Source organism: Natator depressus, chromosome 14 (genome assembly GCF_965152275.1).
Source record: "Natator depressus isolate rNatDep1 chromosome 14, rNatDep2.hap1, whole genome shotgun sequence".
Classification (NCBI taxonomy): Eukaryota; Metazoa; Chordata; order Testudines; family Cheloniidae; genus Natator; species Natator depressus.
Window position 1 is genome coordinate 16,073,979 of NC_134247.1, and position 25,906 is coordinate 16,099,884.

At 51.9% G+C, this 25,906-nt stretch overlaps 1 protein-coding gene across 3 annotated transcripts in view; it reads right to left on the reverse strand.

Annotated features, from left to right (window-relative positions):
• The window catches only part of RNF157 (ring finger protein 157), a 77,569-nt gene that overhangs the window by 15,435 nt on the left and 36,228 nt on the right, over positions 1-25,906 (reverse strand). For all 3 annotated transcript variants that reach the window (XM_074972249.1, XM_074972250.1, XM_074972251.1), the window contains exons 3-17: positions 22,018-22,106; positions 17,728-17,874; positions 16,755-16,872; positions 13,711-13,777; positions 11,286-11,329; positions 10,200-10,247; positions 9,764-9,835; positions 8,728-8,887; positions 7,676-7,788; positions 6,899-7,137; positions 5,892-6,000; positions 4,499-4,610; positions 3,678-3,862; positions 2,178-2,243; positions 756-804 (exon numbers count right to left, since the gene is read on the reverse strand). In XM_074972249.1, the coding sequence (XP_074828350.1) occupies positions 756-804; positions 2,178-2,243; positions 3,678-3,862; positions 4,499-4,610; positions 5,892-6,000; positions 6,899-7,137; positions 7,676-7,788; positions 8,728-8,887; positions 9,764-9,835; positions 10,200-10,247; positions 11,286-11,329; positions 13,711-13,777; positions 16,755-16,872; positions 17,728-17,874; positions 22,018-22,106 (1,618 nt within the window). The remainder of the gene's footprint in view (positions 1-755; positions 805-2,177; positions 2,244-3,677; positions 3,863-4,498; positions 4,611-5,891; positions 6,001-6,898; positions 7,138-7,675; positions 7,789-8,727; positions 8,888-9,763; positions 9,836-10,199; positions 10,248-11,285; positions 11,330-13,710; positions 13,778-16,754; positions 16,873-17,727; positions 17,875-22,017; positions 22,107-25,906) is intronic.

Sequence of the window (25,906 nt, forward strand, 5' to 3'; positions counted from 1 at the left end):
AGAGGAGGAGGGGGAGGATAGACCTGCAGGGTTTCTCCTCTCTGCTCTGCCCATGCTTTTCTCTCCTGTGTTAACAGCTCACCCTAAACACGACTATTTCTCAGCTGCTCAGTGGAGAAGATAATCCATCACTGAGGACACTTTGGCTTCTGCTCCAGAGGGACCTGAACCAACCCCCCAGAGCAGAAACCCCTTCATCTTTGGGATGTTCACAATCCTCTCTTCAGCTCGGGCCCATCTCTAGTTTCTGCTGCCCTCTAAAGGCCTGAGCTGCAGCTCAGATAACCAGCTGGGGACAGGAGAAAGGGGGAAGAAGGGGGATCCCAGGACACTGCAAACTGTATGGTCTACACACCATTTACTGTGCAGACAGAACCACGTCCGTGCCTCCCTTAGAGACCTGATACAGGTGTAGAGAATCCTCAGAGCCTGAGTCTTGACATCAAGGGACTCAATCACTTCCCCGAACATACTGCAAAGCCACAGAGAGTCTCCTTCTCACACCTGCCCTCCGCCAAAACTCCCACCCTCCCATTTTCTCCATTACCCCTCCCAGCCTGAGCCCCAGTTCATTGTTGTGGAAGAGAAGATGCCCCCCCTCCTATTCCCCACTCAATAATTGGGCAGGATAGCGTTCCTGGGAAGGCTGGCTCCCCTTCTCTGACTAGGCACGATGCCCTGAGCATACGCTCTGCCGCCTGCCGGTGAAACAGAACAAAAACTAGCAGAGGGGAGTAATGATCCACGTCTGTTACCATCTTCCTGGGTGGGAGATCCGTCCTCTTCCTCCATGACATCGTTCCCCTGCAACATAGAAGACAGGCAGTGAACGTGAACAGCAAAGGACTCTCTGTCCAAGAACCTGGAGCTGAGTCCTTCCAACTCTGCCACCCTCCTCTCCACAGGCACGCTGGCCACGAACCCATGCTGCCCTCCATCCCCTTGCATTTACCTAGCTCCCCCGGGCACCCGTAGCCAGACTCACACAACTTTCACTCTGACTTGGCGCTCAGGATACCTGCTTGGCGCTGTGCCAAGGGACTTGGCGGAGCTCGGCCCACTCATGCCAGAGTGAATGTGGCCCAGACTCCGCAGAACCCAGGCAAAGTCCTGTGCACCTTAAACATTCACCCTCTGAGCTTGTCCCAGGGATAATCTGCATCACTGCTGGAGGATCTGCCCCTCCCACAGCTACTGCCAGTCCTGTGGGGCTGGCGGGGGGGTGCATCTCCTCACCCCATGATGCTACGACAAAACTTTCCTGGTGGCAGTTCTCACTCATCTCAGGGCCCCCCATCCCCCAAGAGATTGACACTCTAGTTTCTCCAGCCAAGGAAGACAAGCTAGGACATCGAGTGTAATTATACTCGGGCCACCTACATGGAGCCACCGCGAGTCATCAGCCGAGACAGAACCCAGGGTTAGAGCTGGGCGCAATATTTTCGACTGAAATTTTGCGGGGGGGTGGGGGCAGTGAAAAAGGCCGATTCTGCAGCACCGAAACATTCTGCAAACTGGTGCTGATTTTGACAATTTGCTTCCATTGAAAAAGAGTGGAGAAGAAATTCTGAAAAACATCAAAATATTTGCTTTAAATTTTTCAATCTGAAGTGCCTGTTTTAAAATTTCCTTTCCTTCTATTTAAAATTTTTTTTTAAAGCCTAAAAATGCTCAAAACTGAAACAAAAGTCTTTCACGTCAGGCTGAATGGAACATTTTGTTGGACCAGAAACAGATTTTTTAAAACCTCTTTGATGTGCCAAAAATTTCATTTTGGGGTTTGACCCGAAATGATTTTTTTGTTTTCAAATTCTGAGCTGCCAGCAAACCAACCAAATAATTCATTATTCACACAGCTCTCCCCAGGACTTTCAGCACAAAAGCACATGCCTCTAAAACTTGAGCTAAGGAATAGCTCCGTCAGGTAAGTAGCAAGGTCTTATACTCGCTGGGCCAGGCTTAATTTGTAACGAAAGAGGTGCACATTTTTTACTTTCACAACTGACCTGGCAAGCCCAGAGGTGCCAGGGTTCAGCCCTGCACAAATTAAGCACTGCACTGGGACCAGCTGCTAGCAACCGGTGTGATTACACACATGAATCCAGTGTATTACGTAGCTCATAGATCATTAGGAAAAGCTGGTGACAAGTTCCTTCCTTTTGACTGCAGGTTTTTACCTCCGCATCTCGCTCCTCTGCAGGGATACTGACAAAATTCCTATCTGGAGATTCCACAGGGGTTGACTGCAAAAGGAGGACAAGAGAAATCAGACAATTCTACTTGCATGGTTTGTCCATGAATCAATGCAATATGCCGCTAACGTTCTCCATCACCACGCCTTAGGTAGCTGGGATAATAGACCCCAGCAAGACTGGACTGTCTTTCAGAAAGGCAAAGGCTTACCCAGAGAGAGGAAGGCTCATTAGCGGACTTACTCTCTCTATTTGGTGCCCCACAACTGAGCTAAAAAAATGTTTTTCAAGGAAGATTCCAACCCATGTCCCTTGAGCCAAAAACATATTTCTGAGATCTAGATATAGGGCTTCAAATTTCTAATTCTGACAGTAATTTTGTCAAGCTGCTGTTTAGGATAACCCCCCTGGCAACCAAAAAGCTGAAGTTATTTGTATGACAATAGCCCCTAGAGGCCTTACCTGAGATCAGGGCCCCATTGTGGTAGGCACTGTGCGGACATACACTGAGACAGTCCCAGTGCTGAAGAGCTGACAGCCTCAGCAGATACATAGGAGAGACTCAGAGGTGCACTGACTTGCCCAAGGCTGTACAGCAGGTCTGTAGCAGAGTCAGGAATAGATGCTCCATCTCCTGACTTCCTGCCCAGTGCCCTACCCCACGGGACCACGCTGGTTCCAAAAGCCAGTTCTTTTCTACAGTGTTTTCTCTCACGCACACTTTTGAAATTGATCTAACAGTTACAAAGGAAAGTGGGAGGAGCGAGGAGGAAGGGAAAGGAAGGGAGAAAGGCCTCAGGGCTCCTCTGCCAGAAAGTTTTCTTTCTATTGTTTGAGAGCAAAAGGTCTTAGAAAAAGACTAAAACTTAGCACTCCAAATTGAAATGACAAACGGGTGCATCATTCACCGCACATGCGTTCGAAAGACATTAACCCTCTAGTGACCGGAGTGCTGGTACAGCTCCATCTAGAAGGGCAGTCAGACCAGAGTTGGGTTAATAGCCTAGAAGAGCTGAGGTCAAATTGTCCAATGTGCTTAAGTGACTTAGGAGCCTAACTCCCATTTCAAAAGGACTTAGGCACTTAGCAGTCTAAGTCCCTATTGACTAGTCATTAGTCACTAAGGCACTTGAGCATTACTGGACCCCAGATCTTAAAGCAGAAGCGCAGTGAAAACAAGTGAAAGAGTCTCTGGTGTTGTTCCATATGAACAAAGGAATCACTAGGCTCCCACACAGCTGGCCCACCTAATGCGGTAGCCTGTCAAGGCTGGATGCTTCACATGAAGATGTAAACTACCCCCCTGAATACAAACTCCCCTCCCCCCTGCAATCACTGCTCCCCGGCATACGTACAGCCCTACCCGCAAATAATCAATCACATTGTGTAATACTAGTCCACAAAGAGGTACATTTCTTGCTGACCCCAGATGGTGATCAGCTTATCCCCCAAAGCAAGAAATGCTTGTAGGTCGACTATACCTACCTCTCCTTCTGAAGGAATCCCACTGGCAGCAGCAGGGGATGGGAGCATGTCCCCCTCTTCCTCTGTGCCCGGAGCGACATAGGAGCCAGACATGGAAGACATGGTGTCAGTGCTGATCTGGGAGTGCTGACTTTGGGAGGAGGCCATGGACATGACGGACTGGGCCAGGCTGCTGCTGCCAGGATCTAGAGAGAAAGGGAAGTGTGGAGAACGCAGGGCAGCATTAGAGAGGGCAGAGCAGCTGTGACTGTGGAGGTTTGACTGCAAGGGAAACAGTTTGCAATACGGATCCTACAATGACGGGTGTCGATTTTGCACGCTCTCCTTCTCCGAACCCAGGTACTGGTGCCTTCAAGCTGGGTCCAGGAGACTGCAGTCGGTAACTGCCCTTTGAACACTTGACAAAGAAACTGCTCCAGTGGGAATAAGCTACTGCTGCATGCATTGCCTGCATGAAGCCTACAACTTCGGGGCTGGATGCAGGAATCACTAGGTGAGGATCTCCGGCCGATGTCATGCCAGAGGTCAGACTAGATGATCACAATGGCCCCTTTCTGGTCTTAACATCTCTGAAATCTACAGATAATGGGGTTTGACCATTAAGATATTAACATGCCAGCTCAAATCCTGTTCACCTAATTCATGCATTACTCCCAGTAAAGTGCAGACATGACTAAGGCAAGCAGGATCAGACCCTTGGAAGCATCTTGGGACAAGATCTTTGTCCTCTCTTTCTCAAATGCAAAGTGCCACGTGCTCCTATTCCATCAGGAAGCCACGTGACCACTGAAATACTGCTTGTCTCTCTTCTCCTACTGTACCTTCTGGGGAGGAGATGGTGGAGGAGAGAGGGGTTCCTGTGCACGAAGACTGATCTATTGCTCCCGAGGAGGACAAGGTGAGGTTTTCACTCTCTGGTGTCACACCATATTCCTGGAAGGAGAGCAAACACACCAGAGTAAGAGGATGACAGGTCCCTGCAGGTGAAGCAACTGATTCTAATTTGGTATTTTCAAGGCATTTAGGGCTCATGGCAGTTTCTGAGTTGACAGCCCTGGAGATTAAAGTCTTTGAAGCTTCAGGACAATAAATAGAGCAGATATGTTCACAACGTCCCACTAAAATGCCTATTCTCCAAGGGCCACCTCTAGAGGGGAGAAGGGTTTTTCACTCTTGGTGCTCATTCCACCTTTGGCCTTGCTGATGAGCCTGCCAACGAGTGAGCTAATTATCAGGGTGCTCTTTTGCAGCATGGGTCCCCTGTACATTAGGACTAAAACTCACCAACTCCTTTCACATTAGCCATCAAACTGCTAAGAGATTCTGATGTGGACATCTTTTCGAACGCACCGGATAGAGGGAACCCACCAACGAGTGAGCTGGAGGCTTTTGGGCCACGCACGACAGACGGATTGATCACCAACAGACTCCACTACTGATCTTTGTGGAGAAAGCATCCTCTATCCCTATTGGTCAGAGAGCCGGGCTGGGAGAGAGGAGTGATATTCCCAGCCCTACCACTGACTTGCACTCTATGACCTTACTTCACCTGTTACCCATCTATACAAGGGGGCTAATATGGACCCACATCACATGGGTATCATGGGCGTCCGACTCAACGTGCAAAGTATTAGATAGCAGGGGCTGTGAATGGGAGGCTAATTAATGACTCTACCCAGAAAATGACTGTATAAAAATAGCACCTACTTATTTAACAGATCTGCCCTGCATGGGCATTCGGAGCCCAATCTACTTAGTCTCTGCTATATTTTACTGCCATCAGCCCAGCAGAACCAAACACAGCTCTGGGATAACCAGCAGGATCCTTTCCTGCCTCTGGTCGTATCAGAAATATTAACTACACACCAACTCCAAGGTCACCTGCACATCCCCAGCCTCTTCAAATTATGCCCCCAGTTAAATCTGTGCAAGCCCAGAGGACAACAGGGCTGCACAGGGGTAATTCAGAGAAGACAGCACTTGGCTGAAGAATCTGCATTGCTGGTGACAATGCACAAGAAAGAAAGAGCCCAGCTTGACTCTCAGATCCCAGGCTGAGTTTGCAGGGTTGCCAGTTAGAAAAAAAAAACAACACAGCTTTGCTTGCAAACTGGACCCATTTTATATGGAACGACTACAGAACCCCAGAGTGCCAGTTCTATGGGGTCTCTTTGCTGAGCAGACGGCTGGACCAGAACCCTGTTCAACAATCACCTCCTCATGCTGATGAGGAGACTTCCTCCTGGAAATCCTGATTTCTGATTCGCTGCAGGACTTCTCATCATCTTCTTCGTGCAGGACCGAGGAAGTCTGAGAAACTGACCTAGCAAGGACCGGGGAAAGGAGCGTCCTGTTAATTTACGATTGCACCAGTGATTTCACTAGCACAACCCACGCTGTAAATGCAACTGGCTGCAGCCCTCCACAGGAAGGGCCAGTGGAGGGTGTAACAGTCGTAGCCGCAGTCATGTGGCAGGGGTGTTAATCCTTTGTAGCCCAGACCCATGTCAGGTCTCTGGGGCACCTTTATGACAGACAGAATGGCAAGGTAAAAAGTGATATTTACATGGATCAGTGAAACAAGGGTCTTTGCCTTTGCCCTGTTCTCTGTACGGGGTTCTCCTCCCATCTGTTCAGCTTTCTGGACCAAAAATCTGTCCCCAGTTATCCTGGGATAAATCCAGAGCTGTTCCACTGATGTCACTGGGGTGCTGCCCCTACTCCCGCTGAACCCAAATAGGAGCTGAGGGTGTTCGACACCCGACAGGACCGAGCCCTTAGCCAGCACCCGGGGTTCCTTGGCATTGACACATTCTCCACCACAGCATTTCTGCCAAGTGCCAGCGGTCCCCTGGAGAATCAGGATGCAACAGGCACCTGAGGCAGCTCTGAGGGGGTGGGGAAGAGGATGTTTCTCCTCCAGCATGCTAGGCAGGACCACACCATTAGGGAAGAAGCACAGGGCAGACAGGACCCATCAGGGTGAGGTCACGGGGCCTGATGCAGAGCCCACTAAAGTCCATGCAAGGATTCCCCCATTGGCATCAGTGGGAGCTGGGTCACAAGCACATGGCTTTACTGGCTGTGGGCCTGATCCTGCCATCCCCACTCTGTCCTCCAGCATTTTGGAAACTAGGGGCTGGACCCTACGAGGAAGCTTAGGCCAGAGTCCCTCTCCTCCGGCGGTAACATGCAGAAGGGAAAGGCGGCGAGTGACTTACTTTGACAGGCTCTTCTTGAGTTTGAGCCCTTGGCTGCCGCAGTCCGACAAGCGGTCGAGGGGAGAGAGCGTCCTGATGGGAGGCAGGTGGCCGTCACTGCCATACGATGGCAGCATCCCTGCCCCGTGGCTGTCCCCAAGCCCATGCAGTGGAAGGGCAGCCGGGGACGGAGTGAGGGGCCCATTGAGAGCTTCCAGCAGAGACACTACCTCATAGCCAGGAGGGATATTCTCAGAAGACTACAGGGAGCAGAGACAGGCCTGGGAATGAGCATTCAACAGCCCACGTTTCACAACACAACTGCCCCCTCTGCTCCGGGCAGGGAAATTCATTCCAAAGTGGCAGCCTATAGATACGAAACTTGATGGCCAGGAACGCAAGGGCCTGAGACCACCGCTTGGGGGGAGGCATAGAGCAGGCAAGGGCTGTGCAAGCTTCTACCACACCCCTCAGCCCCCCACTACGCTAGCCCTGCGCCCCACCTCAGCTTTGCCAATGCACCTTGATCCTGAGCTACAATGTCCCCGACTAGTCCAGCCCCGGAGTCCCCACCCCGTACAGCTCTGCCAATGCACCTTGTTCCTGGATTTGTGGGAGTCTGTCACTGCCACAAGATCAGGCTTGAAAGCTGAAGGAATTCCCCTTCCTGGGTTATCCTTTGTTTAGAAGCCTGGGAGCTGTTTTGCATCCCAGTGACTATACACCGTCAGGAATAACAGCAGGGTCAGGACTACGCACGCGAGGGCTGATGGGTTGGCTTCTCTGGTCAATACTCACCGAGTGCTCCTCAGAATCGGACGTTTGGGAGGCGATGATTGGGCTGAAGCTGGTTGGAGAGAGAGGGCCAAGTTTTTTCCTCATTGCTCGGATCTGGAGCAAGGCTCGGAATGCTGAACCGTGTGGGGAGGGGAGGGAAGGATACAGAAAGTTCATTTCTAATATAACAAGCGGGAGACGCAAACTCCCCGGAGAATGTCGCTTGTTTTCAGAGGAGCGGTTTTATTTCTTCTATTCCACGCTAGTCAAGGCCATACAAAACCATCTGGATGGAATCAGAGGTTTTTGCATTTGGTCAGGATTGGAGGTTTTGCATTTTGTTGAAATTTCACACATTTTGTGTAAAAGCTGCAAAATTTCAGGTTTTTCCACCTTAAAAATACAGCTGTTTTCGGTGGGGGAAAAAACAACTTGTTCATTACTCAGGACGGGTCTATTTTCAAGCAGGAGCCACTAACATTTTCAAAATTCTGAACTTGGAAGTTTCACTCAGACAAAGATTTTTGCCTCAGAATTTGCACACACAAAAATGTTGAATTTGGGTATTTTTTTTTATCAATGCCAAAACCTCATTTCACAAAATTTTGAAAAAAAAACAAACCCACAAACAATGCAGGTGCAAAATTTCTTGAAATGAAATTAGGAAGCGTGCTGTAAAAATGATAGAAAAGGGTTTTCCATGGAGCTACCTCTAACACCAGGCAGATGACGATGTCTGTCAATGCACTAGTGATTCTAATAGACCCTCAATCCTTCCTAGCTTCAAGTCCTTATTCCAGGCCAGCCAGCTCTTATTCACTAGTTAGGAGCAACTACTCTCATTCCCTAGGAAAAGGCCAGTGCCAGCCAATCTTAACTCCATGTACAGAGTCATCACATGAGCAGTTTGGGTGAAGCTAAGAGTTTTGTCTTGCTTGAACTCAATGTGTAGAATGTGCAAGATAGATCTTCCCAAGCTAAAGAGTAAAACAACTCGGGACAGTGCTCCCCCCCTCAATCCTCCCCCATAGGAATCAGTCCTCTTCCACCATGGGATACGAAAAGAGCCTTACGCAGCCTGCAGATGGGGCAGTTGTTGGCTTGATAACGCAGGGTGTCCGCACAAGTGTTACAGAGGCAAAGATGGCGGCAGGGTAGAATCAGAGTGTCCCGCACATCCGAGAGGCAGACCACGCACTCTGCACTGTTATCGCTCACCTCGTCCTCAGCCACCTGGGCAGGAAGAGAGGGAATGAGCCTCTCCAGCTGGGCTTGGCACAGTGGGGCTCTGCAGTGGGAGAAAGCCTGGCCCTTGGAGTGGCTGCTATTGCAATGGGAGCCTGCCGCAGCCCTGGCTGCACCTGTTCTGCAGGGGTGAATGGCTCACAGATCTGCAGAGTGGTGGATCAACTGGCCCACCCCAGCCCCTTAACCCACAGCTGCCCAAACATGCAGGGAGCCCCGAGGAGCTATGCCTGGGGCTTCACTGTGCAGCTCCCACCAGTCCAACATTGCACCAGCTCCATAGCAGCTCGGGCCCTTGACAGGCAGGGATTCACCGCATAGGGTCCCTGCAGCCCTATGTGGAGAGACAATTGAACAGGAAGGCCCATGGAAAAGAGGGTCAGTACTTGGGCTTTTTATCTCCAAGGGCCTTGGTTCAAATCCTTATTGAACACGAGTTTGGAGATCTCACCCTAGTGCTTATTGGGTGGAAAAGGCATTAAGGTGGGTCCAGGATTGGACCAGAGCAAGAGGAGGGTGATGGAGTCTGGAGCGCTGCGAAGATGGGATAAGCCTGAGATTGCCGTGGGCACTGGCCACGCTGCGTGGGGAACCGAAGACTGGAGCAGCAGGGCTAGCCGGAGCGTACCACTGTGGAGCAATAGCAGCGCTGGGCCAAGGCCAACGCACTGTTTTATAAACCCCCAACTCCTGAGAGTGCTGAACAGTCACTGGATTAAGTTAAAGGGGAAGAGGAGAGAAACGAGGGTTTTCAAAGAGAATCAGCACAAGAGAGGTGTGCTCCACAGAGAACGGCGACTAAGGAGGGCACCCCCACTTTCCCAGGACCTGCACCCCCATGCCCCCTGGGGGACACACCCTTACCTTGGAGTCCTGCGTGTTGTATTTGTTCTCGATCCCGTAGATCTCCTGAAGGAGGTAGCTAACTCCATCCACCTGCAAACCACCGAGACGGGGAAGGCACACGAGCAACGCACAGTTACGCTGGTGCCGCCACGCCAGCTCATTTCAGATACTCTCCTTGGGACGGCCTCTTTCTAAGCCTTCCCATTCCCCACCACATGAGGAGGGACCCCTTCCCCACCCCCAGAGCCCTACGCTGGCTGCAGGCTGTCTCTATGCATGCCACCCCCCCCCCCACTGCGAAGGGGGCGTCTCATCGCACTAGTGATCCTAACAGGCCCGCAATCCGTCCTGGAGTCAAGCTCCTGTCCAGGCCAGCCCACCAGCAAGGAACAACTACCCCTCAGCGCCCAGGAGCAGGCCAGTGCTAGCCAGCCCCAAACCCACATACACTCACCACTTGTTTCTGCTTGAGGGGCTTCACACAAAAGCTACCATCTGCATGCTGGAAACAAGGAAATTGTACTCCAAGTTAATCCAAAGCAACCATAGACGCTAGAGGGAGGGAAGGGAGCTGTGGTGTATTTATCACATGCTGTATATCGTGACACCTGTAGCTAGGCTTGGCGGGGTTTGATTGTTGTCAGTTATTTCACCGCACATGCAAACTGATGAAAAAATGTTGCCATTGATAATACTGGAAATGTACAGAGAAGCAAAGTAAGAAAAATGCTGCTTAAGAACTTCTTAGAGGTTGATTGAAGGCTACTTGGACGTGTGATGCTGACCATTTGTGTTTTAATGGTTGTAAAGCTTTAACTCTTTGAATCTCAACGTCCACTGTAATTAAATAACTATTGTCTGAGCCACCCCATCGTCTGCCCCACCCCTGCCCCGATAACTTCCCACAGTCGTGAAAATTTGGATAAATAGATAAAAATGTTTAAACCCCCTAATTTTGCACAACGGTGTGAATTTACATTGATAAAGCCTGAAATAAATGCTTAAAAATAAACGTCAATATTATCTGTCAAAATGATTAAAAAAAATAAAACCCGAATTCGGCCAAGCCTAACCATGTATCGGTCCAACAGATTCTCCATTAACCAGCTGATCTTATCTCAAGGTTGCTCTTTCTCCATGTAGGCAAACACCAGTTTATTAAACTATAGTAAAGTTAGAAAGGTACCACAGGAATATGCAACACAAAGGCCCCTCCAGTGCGGTTTCAATCAATCAGGCATTGTGACCGAACCTTTCCAACTTGAGTGTCTAAAGTTAAGGTCTCAAATCAATATTCAGGCAAATAATAAATAAGCAGCCTGGATATTGGGCTCGACACCTCAAAAGTTAGATCGTTTTTTGCCCTGGGGCTTAAACCCAGAGTTAGGTGCCTGCCTTTTGAGTTCCACGTGTGGCAGTTTGTCCTGTGTGTGCTGCTGTCCCATCCACGCTGGGAGGAAAGGGGTTAAACAGGCCCACTCCACCGGACAGGAAAGCCAGACTGTACGGTACATGGATCTGACGGACACTCAACACTCACCTTCTCAAACGTTGCCAGCAGTACGTGGCAGTGGCCGAGGTGCTCTGCAAGACACAAAAGGGGCAGGGCCGAGAGGTCAAAGGGATGCCCTGCAGCTGGGAACCCAGGTCACTGCCCCAGCGCCCATTGCAGGAGTGGGATACAGAACACCACATCCAGCCGATCTGGGGCAGGGGCACTGCCTGCTGGGCACTGCAATGGAAAAAGCAGAGGGGGGAAGGGTGCCATGTTTGGATACAGGGAAGATGACACGTTCCCCCAACATAACCCAAGGTCAGGCAGGAGGAACCGGTCAGTCTCTGCTCTCTAACTCTTACGGACAGGAGGATTGCTATGGGTTAGCATGTGTGTGAGCTAGGCTCCTAGCCCCTCTCCCCAGCCACTCGTTGGCAGCACAGCTGTTATGTGGAGGGTTTTCACTCTGTCAGGAGGGAAATGGCTCTGTGGATGGGAAGCATCAGCTGCAATGTGCTACCTCTGCCCGGCAGATCAGGGCTAGCGCGTAACACCCAAGGCCCAGATGGGACTGAGACGACTGCCGCAAAGCCTGCCTCGTCCCCATGGAACCGTGACGCTGTTGCAAAGCTGCAATGCCAAGGCACAAGGATGTAAGGGGAAAGAACTGGGAATGCCAGGGGCCAAACTCCTCTTTGGGGTAACTTCACTGACTGCAATTAATTTGCTCTGTGACCTTATTAGAACCAGCCTATTTCCCACGTCCCTGACACAGGATCATCCAGAAACCCAGTGGCAAAACAGGAACAACTGGTCTGTAACATTTTAAAGCACTGTACAGACTTCAACTGACTAATCCTCAGAGCTCCCCTGGGGGATGGTTTCCCGACTGTGTGATGGGGAAACGGAGGCATGAAGAAGTTGAGTGACTGACTCACAGCGGGTCAGCGGCAGAGCAAGAATTAGACTTCAGGAGTCCCTGGCTCCCAGTCCCCTAATCCATACTGACTCTCCCTAGACCATACTGGCCCCTGGGCAAGAACGGTCTCTGAGAGAGGCCAAATCTTTTCATGTTGCAAACTGGAAGGTTCACAAGGAACAGGAATGTGTGGGTTACGAAAGGACCCATCTTCCATTGCACCTAGGATACTCCCCCGGGCTTCTAACAAGGCAGCTCTGGAAGCCTGGGTTCGTCAGGCAATTCCTGAGTGTCTGGAGAGACTCCAGTGGGCTAAGGGGAAAGGCTCATGTCGGATACTTGGCACCCAAGACAAATCTTCCACAGGAGTGGGGTTCCTACCAAGAGCCCCCAGGCAGAGTTCCTGGCCTGTTTGAGCTGGTGGTGGCCTGGCCTGTGCTCCCAATGAGAGCTGCTGCTGTTACGCCAGGAACCATCCACTTCCCCAGGGGAAAGCTGAGCCCTGCCCAGGGTCCTTATCTGGGCTAGAGAAAGTGTAACAGCCTTCTCTAGTGACCTTTATCAAAAGAGAGGACAAATATTTATAGGGCAGGACAAGGGGGTCCCAGCTGGAGCACAGGGGAAATGCATTTCCTTGGATTCAGAACGAATTCCCTGACAGCTCCAAGCGCCACATAAATGCTGCAAGACGGGGTCGGGGGAGGGCCTACTACACCCCCAGCTGTCTCCATACACGGCCTGATCATGCAGAGTGTTGCGCGCCCTGGATTTCAATGAGGGCAGAGGACACTCAGGGGCACCTAGGGTCAGGCCCGCAATGGAGTTCTCAGGACTCGCTTTCCTTCCCCAAGGGCCTGATCCAAAGCCCACTGGTGCCAAAAGGAAGCTTTCCATGGACTTCAATGAGCTGTGCATTGTTCCCTTGAACAGAGAGTCAGCGGGGTCCTGAGCCCTGAACTGAATATCGACCTCAAAGACTCGAGGGCTCCTGGCCAGGGAAGATCAGTCATTTACGTTCATTAAAAACCCTTCCCTTTTTCAGTTTCAATGAAGCGGCTGCAGGATGTGCCGTGCTGCAGCATCCAGACCACCGGGTGTATGTCCAGCTTGATGTGACCTTTTGTTGTTATTTAATGTTTACATTTCAGTGATATTTAAAAGAGCCTGGCCAGGCCGGGCCCATTGTGCTAGGTGCTGTACAAACATATAACATGCCCCAAAGAGCTGATAATCTCAAAAGCCTTGAGGATAAGGCTGAAAAACTGCTGCCTAGGGAGCAATAATGAGCCTTTATTTTCTCTCTCCAGCAAGAGCAAAGTAAATCCATTTATCAGGCCATCTGGGCTGTCTTGTACCAGCACAGGGGACTGGAGCAACACACACGTGCAAGAGCAGATGCTGAAAGTTCACTGTGCAAATGGAGGTTGCATTGTAAGAACACAGACACCATCTGCAGGGCAAATCACGTGGGGCACCAGAGCCTTAAGGCTCATCCACCTCACTGCTGACTTAGGGAAATGAAGCCCTGCAAGCCCGAGGGTCTGTTCCTACCATCTCCCTCGTCCACGACTGCGTGCACCACCATGGGATACACCTCTCGGTCCAGGTCAAAGCCCAGCTGTAAAGAGAAGGAGAGAGAGAAGGAAACGTGTTAATATTGCAGGAAGAGTCACTGAGCCAGATTCTCAGTTGGTATAAATCAATGCAACTCCATTGACTTCAATGGAGGTACACCAATTGACACCAGTTGTGGGAGCCAGCCCAGTGATGCAAATGGCACTATATCGATTTACACCCATTAGGGATCTGATGCATTACAGCGAACACATCCTTAAGAAGTACCCAGGGAAGTTTCTCTGCAGTGAAGGTGTAAGAAACGGACGCACAGAAATAAGCACCTCACTGCTCTCAGTTCCTCCCAGCTCTCAGGCTGCTATGGTGCAATTACATCTTGGTACTTCCCAGGCCCCGGGATGTGAATGACCCTCAGTTTCCTGTAAAGCACCAAAGTTTACTCAGTAGCTCTATGCAACTACAAATCTGTCACTGCTTAACCATGCAAACCAGTTCAGTTAACCCCATAACAAAACTCCCCCCTCTCCACCATATTCTAACAAGGACCGTGAACAGACCGTACCAGACCATGCCACTTTTCTGGTGCATAAGAGCGAAGGAGTTAAAAAGCCTCTCTTAGTCATATAGCACCAATCACTGTAGCATCTAGGCACCGACCCCCTCTCTCGGGTGAGAAAGACAGGGTCCACCAGCACAGCTAATTCTGCTCTCTCCTTTATGGGGTACGTACAGTTGCTGATGCTTGGAATATTTTCAGTGTCTTTTTCAGTTCCATGTATTGTTAAAGGTCCCCTGTTTTTTTTACTCTGTGTTTTGTTTTACTCTGTGTTACTCTTCTTACAATGAAGAGTGGGTTGTTTCCCACCCCTCCATGGCACAGGTTCCTTGAAACCTTGTTGGCTGACCCTTGCTCATTACCTCTGCACTTTGGCCCAGGCCTCTTCCCCATTAGATCTGACTACGACTATCTGCCAATAATGGATGAAGAAATCACGGCAGCAATAAAGAGACTTCCACGTGGAAAAGCACGAGGCTGTGATGGAATACTGGCTGACTTGTTAAAAAGCATCGGGGACACAGGCTTAAAAGCCCTGTCAGAGGTAAGGAGGAATGTGTCAGGCGGGAGAATTGCCAGACGTGGTCACAACATCACTGTGTATCCAAATCCCCCCAAAGGCCGCCGCTATGGATTGTAAAGCCTACAGAACAGTCAGCCTACTGTCTCATGCCTCTAAGACACTTTTGTGAGTTGTTCAAGGCCAAATACAAGGAAAGATTGATGAGGAAATAAGCGAAAGAAAAAACGGCTTCAAATGTGGAAAAAGCATGAAAATGCTGTTAGGGACCTGAAGCGGACATTAGAAAGACTGGCTGAAATTGGGAAACCAGTACACTTATTTCATTGACTTCCAAAAAGCATGTGACAGCACCTACCACTACAAATTGCTCAACATATGAAGATTTGCAAGGATTGACGGATATGAACTCCAAGTAATAAAACAATGATACGGGAATCAGAAAGCCATTATAATGGGAGATGAAAATGAAAATCTAATAAAGATCAAGAGAGGAGTGAGACAAGGTTGTAGAATATCAACTTTACTCAACATTTATCGTGAGTGTTTGATTAAATTAATCTAAGAAAGAGAAGAAGGAAAATAGGTAAATAGTATTTGCTATGCAGATGACACATTGCTGTTGGTTGATTCAGAAGAAAGTTTGATGAAGTCAGTGGCAATTATATACAAATATGACAAAGATTATGATCTAGAGTTGAACGTGGACACGACAAAAAACTAGGGTCGTATGCAAGGATCCTGGGAAAACATGCATGAGGCCAGTGAACGACACAGTTGTACAGCAAGAGACAAATTATTGCTACTCAAGAAGCATCATTACAGCAGATAGAAGATTGGATCCTGAAGTCAGCACCAGAATAGCAAGAGCGGAAGAGGCATTCTGGAAGAATAAACGTAAGATGAGAAGGGACATAAACCTGAAGACTGAATTCTGACTCTTAACTTACATTTGGTCTGCGTTAAATTATGGCTGTGAAACATGGACATCCAAACAATTGATAAGAAAGAAACTACAATCCTTCCAATCCTGGTATTATAGAATTTTGAAAATATGACAGATAGACCGCGTAATGAACAGAAAGTATTGGAGATGCTTGGGACTCAGCAAATGCTAGCCAGAGATCTTATGAAAAGAAACATTTGATTTGCAGAGCACATTTTAAGAGATTCAGCAGGCAATGCGTGTTTGCGGGCACTGGTAGGGAAAGTCGATGGCAGAAGAATTTGAGGCAGTAAAAAGAAGACCTTGGATGGACGATGTCGTGTCCTGAGTGGATGAAAAGGACTATCCATCTGCAAAGAGATTAGCAGAGGATTGTTCGGAATGGGCTACCATGATTGCAAACCTCTGGTAATGGAGGTGCCACACGAGCAGCAGAAGGAGGACTACATGGCTGCAAGGTGCTTTGATACCTCTGCAGCTCAAGAGGCGATGCATCTCTCTCTACAAAACCAGATTATATCCATGCTGAAAACAAAGGACACATGATCCCAGTTTCAGACTCTAATGGAGCAGAGCCAGGCAGCTCTACAGCTTTGGAGAACGCTCTCCTTACCTCTCCAGGGTTCACCAGCTTTGAAGGGCTCCACATGACCCTACTTTAGCTTGTGTATTTTAAACCAATGCTATTGATCAGTGATTTCCAGCCCCTGGTTCATCACCAGCACTGGTCCCTCAGGCTTTTGTGACTTGCTTTCCAGCCTCCTCCTCTCCTTTACTGTAGTGATGAACCTTGTGCTGGTTCCCAACATGCCACTGCTGCCCACGTCCCACTCAGCTGCGGGCACGCTGCTGCCACGGCCCAGGAGCTGTTCCAAACCACACAGCATGTGCCAACGGCTGGGAGTTACCCACAGGGGCAGCCCAGATCTCAGCGACCGTGGCTGACCGAGAACAGCTTACAAACCGCCGTCTTGTGGCTTCTTGCCAGGCTGGCTTACCTCCTCTTCTGCCCATTCGGAAGGATCGACGGTGTGGGAGGGGACGCAGAACTGCTGGCACACCCCTCGTTTGTAATGGACCGTCTCGGACTGCAAGCTGGTGTCTTTGGGGAGGTAGCTGCCAATCAGAGGGCAACAGAGTTAGTGCCCGGGCTGGGCATTCTCGCTATCCCTTCCGCAGTGCGTCAGCTCACCCCAGCGAGGAGCGCTCCCGAAGAGCAGAGACAGGAGCCGCCTCCTCCCAGGTCTTGTGTGAGAGACCTGGGTTTGGGCCCATCACTCCCTATGCAGGGTGGCTGAAGACTGGCAGCCCTGTGAGGGTCAAAGGTATTTCAGGCACGTTTTGATGTCCCGCCAGCCATCCAGGATGGGGAGAGATCAACCTGTGGCCACTCCCCTTGGTAAGGTGGGGACACTCCGTCAAGGCCTAACGTCCTACTAGGGGCCACTTGCTTAGCACACCTCAGCCTTGTGTGTCGGGGAAGCCCAGCAAAGGAACATCTCTGAGCCCAGGCTCCTTTCTCTCGCGTGCCCTCCGCACAGAGGTGGAGGTGACAAGAGCTGGGGGAGTGGGACAGGAATGAGACACAGGCAGTCTAGGACTCAACTCACTGGAGGGAAATAAAGCCTCAGAGGGCCCCGGGCTGGCCAGGCCTCCTGGGGGAGGCCATGGTCTGGGACAGGCCTTGACACCGGGGCTGAGGAGTGTGGGGAGCCCACCTCTAGTCTTCAACGGCAGCAAAACCAAACAAGCTGTACTGGGAACCGCCTCGGGCAGAGCTGTCCCAGTGCACTGGGCTTCTCACTCCCTATGGAGCAACCACCATCCTGGGCAGTAACAGAGGGAGAGCTGTGCTCAGGCCTGGCTCGACGGGAAGCTGAACTAGTCAAGAGCCGGGGGAAAGCCCCATTGCTCAGCCCCTCCAGTTTCTGGAGGAAATGCCTCCCCCTGGACCTCCTGCACTCTTCTCACCTGGCTACTCCATTCTGGAATTCTTCGGTAGCCTGGTAATAAATGGTGATGGCCACTCGCGCATCAGTGTCAAAGGTGAACTCCACATTGTAGCGGACCTTGGCTTTGCTGACTTCCTCGCCAGGGGTCTTCACTTCCTCTGTGCACCTGGCAAATCACAGAGGGAGACAGAACTTACCCTGGATCCAGAATCCCCTTAAATGCCCCCGTGCTCCAGAGCCTTTCACAACGTAACCACTCAAGGGAAAAACTAGAGATTCCATCCCCTTCCCCTGGGAAAGCCACTACGTGATGGAGCCACAGTGAGCTGCATCCAAGGACTGGCACTGGCCGGACAACAAGCCCGAGCCATGTCCAAGAAGAGCAGACACCAGCAACTAAAAGGCTGCCAGGGGAATGAAGTGGTCCCCAGTGCTGTGTAACAACAGGGGACTTACTGCCAGAGATTGTATAAATCCAACCTCCCGCCAACAAGAATCCGCTTCCATCCCGTCCCCCCCCATGCCTCGGCCAGTGCGAGGCCGGACGCTGCCCAGCAAGCGAGGGCAAGAAGCTTGGGGGTGGGGGGGGGAGAGTCAGCTTCAAATCCGAGGCTTCTTTGAGCTTCGGGCTGGATCCAAAGGCACAAGGGCTGTGTATGGAAGCCCCATGGACAGCAAACAGCTGGAGTCTTTCAAGTCGTAGGGGGCAATTTGTAGGAGACCCAGGCCAGCGGATCAGCAGCTTTAGCAAAGAGTGATCCAACAGAGGTAAGGGCTTGGCTCCTGGTAGAAAGGAGGCTCAGGCCCTAGGGGTAAGGAAGGGCGACTCCTCATTAGTGAAAGCTGTAGTCTGGCCTGGCCTTTCCGTTCTGGTAATTACAGAGGACAATAGAGGAAGATGGATGGATAGCAAAGTGGTCCAGAATTCTGAATTCAACCCCCTGCTCCCCCACAGACTTTGTGTGTGTCCTGGGGCAATTCTTGTAGCCTCTCCATGCCTCAGATCCCCACGTTACAACAAGGGTAACAGCCCTGCCCTAGCTCCCAATGGTGTTGTGAGGCTACATCCATTAAAGATCGAGAGGCGCTCAGAGGCTACGCTGACTGGGGCCAGGGACGTTTCTAAGACAGACAGATAAAAGGTGCCACGGCCAATGCTCCGATTGGAGGGTGACTCAAATGTAAATCTGAAGTAACACCATTAACATCAGAGTCACTCCAGATGTACATCAGATCACACCCAGGCCCAATGTCCTCAGGAGAAACCTCGTGTTCCACTGTTTGGGATGAAAGGGCAAAGTACTGACTCACTGGATTTGTCTGGTCTGTTTCCCCTCCTCAGGTATTGTGTGTGCTCTCTGGAGCCTGTACTATAAACCCTGGCATTGTTCACTGCAATGAAACCCCCTTTTGCATTCAAAGAGCAAGCTCAGCCTCTGTTCATTCTGAATGGCTCTGCCTCCATGCCTGGGCGTTATGTGCTGCTGGGAGGAAAGTTATCCCAGGGGCTGGGCCAGCCAGAGATGTAAAAGGCAGCAGCGCAGGGCGCATCAACGGATGAATAGGCAAACGCACCCGGCAGGAGAGAAGCAGTACACTCAAAATGTTGGACGGCATTTAGAGCCCAGTTTTGTGCCAAACTCCGCACTGTGCAAAGAGCTTCCGACATTCTTGAGTTGAGATTTGCAGTTTAGCCTCTGGGGGAGCAACTGAGCCCAAGTTGGAGGTGCCCACCTTTTCCCTGATGCAACGGCTCTCGATCAGTTATGCTCTATAAAACCCGAGATGTATGAATATGAACTCTGCCATCGCTCTGAGACTCAATCGACAAACTGCAGCCACCCTTCTGAGCCTTTTCTAGCACCTTCCATCCTCAGCTCTCAAAGCACCTGCCAAGTGCTGATGGGCTAAAGCCTCTCCATGCCCCGGGGTGGTAGATAAATATCACCCCCAATGAACAGAGCAAAGCTGAGGTGCAAAAAAGGAGAAATGACTTGCCCAAGGTCAAGCAAATGAGTCAGTGGCAGAACTGAGCCCAGAACCCAAGTCTCACTCCTTCTCCTCTGCTTTAATCACTAGACCACATTCCTGCCCTTCCTTCTAATAAAGCCATTGGAAAAATAACCGCAAAGGCAGCAGTAAATTCCACGTAATCCAGCCGATGTCAAGAACACGATGGACAGGATACAGAGCATTACAGAACTCCCTTTGTTTGCCCAGCAGGTTAGTGATCTGCACGAGTGACTTGTGCGCTCTGGGAATTTGGAGGATGCAAGAGAAAAACAAAAGTTTGGAAGAGACGAAAAGCTGGCACCATCAAGTGTCAGTTCCACCTTTAACCCATCTCCACTCTGCTTTTAAGTAGTCACAGGTTCGTACCTCCTGACAGTCACAGGTTTTGCAGGACTGTCCTGCTTAGACGCCCCCACATTCCCGGCCTGGTGGGAGCAGAACATTTCCCATGCTAACCTGGCCACGTTCAACTTTAAGCCGAGCCTCCAGTGATGCTCAGGGCAGCAGCTTCGCCAGGGCTTTAGTTTCTTCCTGGGCACATGCAGCCCCTCCACACACGCCCCCTTTGGCTACAATGGGAGCTGGAGCCGCAATCCCCAGTGCAGCCGTAGCAAGGGCACAAGCAGCATTGGCCGCCCCACTGCCCACTCAGGTTTAGCCCCCGCACGCCGGTCACGGCCAGCGCTGCTCCACCTCACCACTGACATGGGCAATCACCTCTTCTGCCTGCACTTGCAAACCCCCCGCCTCACCTTTTCTTTCTCACACGCCGCCCCCCACCCCCGCAAGGGAGATGTTTATCTTCTGGCCCAGACACACCCTAGGCAGCAGAGAAGAATCCATGAACTCACGCCAATGGTGTCAACGGATTACTCCCATTTCCCTCCTTCTCCCCCCTTCTCTTTTCCTTCCCTCCCACCTTCAGGCTTCGCTCCCCCGTTTTCTCTCCCTTGGGTTTTTTTAAGAATAGGTATTTAGCCGTAGCCCCCCTTCGTCAGACGCTCCGAGCCGGACACCCCCTTCTGCACAACGCAGCCCCGAGAATCCCTTGGTACGTGACTGCCTGTGTGAATTCAAACCCACCCCACCCCTTGTGGTCGCTTGTCACCCTGGGGTGAGGTCACCTGCAAGCCTGTCTCAAACGTGGCTGCTGCTTGGCCATGGAGCTACAGGGGAGATCCCAGTGGAGCAGCCAGCGCTCAGCGCAGAGCAGCAGCTTGGAGACAGTTTCTACAACATGGAACAAAAATCACACTTGCCCCCCTGTCCGATTCCCACTCCCCCTCATCAGCCATCTGAGGATCTCTGAGCACTTCACGAACACTCACCAGGCTACCAGCCTCCGTCCAAGGTGGGTACTGAATGCGCATGTCACATGCAATGGTGTAATGGGCCTCGGGGTCCTAGCTATTCATTTGCACAGGGCAATGGCGTAGGCACGTATTTGCACAATTCCCTCCTCCTCCTCAGGACTCTCAGCCCGAGGGAAAGCAGGAAGGGGATCGGCATTGAGAGACACAGGGAGAGAAGGGCAAAGAGAAAGAACAGTTGCAGTGTGTCCCAGCAAGGGAGGCAGGTTAGCTGGTCTTCGGCCTCGCCTCTGCACTGCTGGCACTGGCTTTACGAAGTCACTTCTCCCAGCCGGGCCTGAACTCTGCGAGGCTGCATTTCGTTTGGCTCCGATGGCTGGTTCCGGCCCCGGCCGTGGGAGAGGGATTAGCTCGGTCTGGCTCCTGCTGTCACCTCTAATGACCCCGCAGATCAGCTCGGAAGGTGAAAATCCAAGAGATGAGCCATCTGTCCAATAACAGGAGTGGGGGTGGGACTTCTCTGCGGGACGCCGCCTCATGGCAGCACCATTCATCGTCAGTGGCTTCACTAAGATCATGCTTAGTCCTCTTGGTATGCCGGGTGGCTCTCAGCACACCATGCCAGAGGGGAGCTGACTCCTCCACTCCAGCATCTACTCATGAGCTTCCCCTCGCCAATCAGGTGTAGACGGGATTCTGGGCACCCCTTATTCCTTCCATTCAGGGCCCAGTCCCGCTAGATCCCTTCCTCGCAATCCCAAATCCCCTCCCAGCCAGCCCAGCGCCATGCACCTTGCTTTAACCCAGACACATGCGTAGGTGCAGAGCTTCCTCTGGAGGTGGTTCGGGACGTTGCCTCACGGGTGGATTTGTCACTGCTCAGCTGATGCTGGCACCTAACTGACTAAGCCGTTGGGATGCTGCAAGCTGGAGCAGGGTTCCCGGCCAGACCATGCAAACTCCCACCTCTGCAAACGGGGACTTACTTGACTAGGCGCAGAGTGTCCTTGCGGATGTTGATTAAACTCCTGAGTGTCTTCACCGGCTCCTGGGGGGGTGGGGCGGCGTAAGGAAACTAGGGTGAAAAGAGAGAAGATTGAAAAGGCTGATTTTCGTAGCACCAGGGTCCCAGGTATCCCCTAAGTCGAAATCGGTCGGCCTGCAGCAGAATACCATCCCCTGGCCAGGAGCAAGCGCACATGCCACGTCAGAGGCCACAGACCTCATCTCTGCCACAGGACACAGCCCCTTTCCCAGTATGGTCAACCCCAGCTTCAACAATCAGCCTCGACCCCTTCCCCCCGCAAGTCATGGGGTCGGTGTAGACACCATGAGATTTTTACGACAACAGTAACACGTGCTGGGGCTTTCTGTTTGCTTTTTGGCTGTTGAGACTTCCAGAGTCACGTGTTCCAGTTTTTGCCCTAGCCACAAGGCCCAGACACCTGCTTTGCCACTTTTAGCCGGAAGCCGAGATTCGCAGCAATCCCCTGGCTCCCGGGGACGGGGCTGTAAGAACAGCAGCACAGAGCACAAGGCCGCTGATGACATCGCCAGCCCCGGCGGCACTCCTCCATGCAGGCCAGATCGTACCACAGAGAGCTATGTAGCCGCGGATGAACGGGACCCAGGACAACCCATGCCCTGACCCCAAGCAAAGCAGTGACCCGGTACTACCCCAAAACATCCCCCCATCCTGTTAAGTGGGAATACAACCCCCAGACTCCTCCCACCCTGTGCCAAGCAGGGATCCAATACTAGCCCCATGCCACGCAGCCTGTGCAAAGTGGGGACCCAATCAACTGCCATGGCTCCACTGATGTGATGGGAACTAGACTGAGTTGCCCCAGCTGAGGATCTGGCCCAGTGAGTCTGATCCTGCCTGGTGCAGAGCACCTTCAATTCCTCCTGACTTCCACGAGGACAGCAGGGGCTCAGTACCTTGCAGGATCGGGGCCCTGGCTCAGTCACTCTCCCCCGGGGCTGCTTTTCAGAGACACGCAGGTTTCAAGGTAAGCATGATGCCCAGTCCAGGGATTGAGGTTCCCTGCCGGGAAGAGCAGAGCAGGCTAGAAGCCGAAGCCTGCGCTGGTACCGTGATGGGCTGTTGCTCAGGAAGAGATGGTGCACGGGGTTATCCCCCACTGCATAGCACTGCCAATGGAGGAGCCTAGCAATGTCTCGTTTGGGCCTAGGTCACAGCCGGGTTTCCAGTCTAGCACACAGAAAAGATCCCATTTGTGCCCGCAGTGAAGCACAGGGCATGCCCTGGACTCACGCCACTGCACAGGGAGGGCATCCTTACGCTGGTGGTTTCAGCAGCTGCCTCTCTGCTGCCCTAGTCCCTTATGAAAGGGGCTGGAGCTTCCCAGCCTGATCCTGACCACTGCCCTGTGTTCCCACTGAGCAGTGCAGTTTCCCACCACCCTGACACAGGGCTGGCCCAGGACTATCACCCAAAACATCCTCAGAGTCGGCCCGATACCAAGAGTGCTAACAACTGAGCTCCTGAGGCCCTTTTAGGAAGCACCCATGGAGATGGAAAATTTGGGTGCACGAGTCCCCAGCATCCACACCTAGGGCCTCCCCTGGAGAGGCGCTGAGCACCTGGAACTCTTGCGGAAGCCCTGGGGCCGGCTGCTCTGAGGACAAAGTCCTGGGCACGGATCCCAGCAGGATCCAGCCTGCATCAGGTCATCCTCCGAGCATCTGCCGCAGAGCGGACAAGGCTGCTCGTTTCCTGTGGCTGGACAGAGGGTGGGTCAGGTCCCTGCGGGGCCAGACCTCTCCAAAATGCCTGCAGCAGCCCATCGTGCGCTCGCCTGGTGCGGCACCCGGATCTGCGCGGCAGCGCTCAGCCCCCGCAGCTCTGCAAGGCCGAGCCTGGGCTTGTTTTTACAACTCAGGTTAATTTTTCCCCATGCTCATGACAGGAGGCGACGGACAACACAGACCAGAGCCGGACAGCATGCGCATGGGCAGCGTGCATGATTCCCACACACTGCTCTGCCCGCCTAGTGCTGACAGACAGAGGCCACCCCGCTCTGGGCATCGGTACCAAGTTGGCTTTGGGGTGGCTCTGGTAAAGGATTTTGATTGAAGCTACCAAATTCCTTGCAATGCACGTGCACGTTCCTCTTTCACACCAGCCCAGCCAGACTGGGAGGAGGGATGGCCTTTCCTCCAGGCAGCCTGCCTGGCCTGGGAGAACAGAACCCTCACCCTCTGCAAGGCCCCAGAGAGTAGAGGGGGAGCGAGACCTCCATCACCACTCAACCTGCCCTTACATGTTCTCACCAACTGGGGGCTTCAAGGCTGCATTGCAACATCATCTGGTGGCTAGGAGTCAGTGGGTTACTCCAGATTGACATGGCTGTAACAGATGAGAATCTAGCCAGAGTTCTCTCTCCTGACAGTGATATTAAGAGCTGACAATCCCATGCTACTGCACCTGTGGGCATCTGATAATAGCCTGTTTGTCTTTGGACCGATTGGGAAATTTCTCCCGGCCAGCAGGGTGACTGGAGCTCTCTGCTTAGAGTTATTGCTGAGGGGACGCTGCGGCTCTATTTGGACACTTACAGCATTCCAGAAAAATCCCCCTTTGGCTTGAAATTTCTCAGGCTTGTTCTCTGCCCAATGTTGTGAAGGCCAAGACTATAACATGGTTCAAAAAAAAAAAAAAAGGACTAGATAAGTTCATGGAGGATAGGCCCATCAATGGCTATTAGCCAGGATGGGCAGGGATGGTGTCCCTAGTCTCTGTTTGTCAGGAGCTGGGAATGGGCAACAGGGGATGGATCACTTGATGATTACCTGCTCTGTCCATTCCCTCTGGGGCGCCTGGCACTGGCCACTGTTGGAAGACAGGATACTGGGCTAGATGGACCTTTGGCCTGGCCCAGTATGGCCATTCGTATGGGAATGGAGTGCCTGGTAGGATTCCAGTCAGGAACCTGAACTATCTGGTGGGAGGGATTCAAGTGCTGTCCAGGCTTTGACAAACATTTCCAATGTGGTCGGAGGACTCTAAAAGGGGCCCGTGGGTATCGCTGGCCTTGGGGAGGGATACTTGCTTTGCTGTGTTTGGGCTGAGGAGTAAAAAAGTCAGACAGGCTTTACTCCAGTGTGCTGGGCATGCACGGTGGGGAGCTGTCTGGGTGGACTTAGTGCTGTTATTATTCCTTGCTATTAACATAGATTAGACTTTCAAGGAATCCAAGGGAGTGATGCACCCAAATCCCATTGGCTACAGCCTTTGAAAATCCCAGCCACAGGGTCTGGTCCAAAGCAGTTCAAGGAACCCACCACTCCCAGTGAAATTAATCTGCTCCCCATAGAGAGCACAATCAGTGGGAACGAGGGGTGCTCAGCATCCTGCCGGGTTGGGACACAAGCCAGCGGTACCAGTGGGGCCAGATTCAAAGGCCACAGAAGTCAAGGGGAGGCTGGGCTTTGGATCAGGCCCGCAGTGCTTTACAGCTTGGAACTACACACAGAGAATGAAATGACGTCTCCGTCCCAAGGCGGCTGTCACCCAAAGTTACCCAGGAATATGCACACTGCGCCAGACTCTGATCTCAGTTACCCTAGTGTAAATCCAGAGTAAGGGCTAAATCCTGGCCCCCGTGAGTACACCAGCAGTTCTGCCTCTGATTCCACCTGGATCAGGACTTGGCCCTAAGGCCACTGACTTCAGAACTGCAGCTCTGAACTGACATCCCGGGAACCAGCCATTGCCACACGGCACAAACCTGCAAGGGCTGGGATGGAACAGTCAGAACGACCCAACAGTCCATCCTGCCCCTAACATCTCCCACTCCTCGGCAACGTGTTAATGGAGGACCGCAATCCCTCCAAACAGCAGCCCTGGAG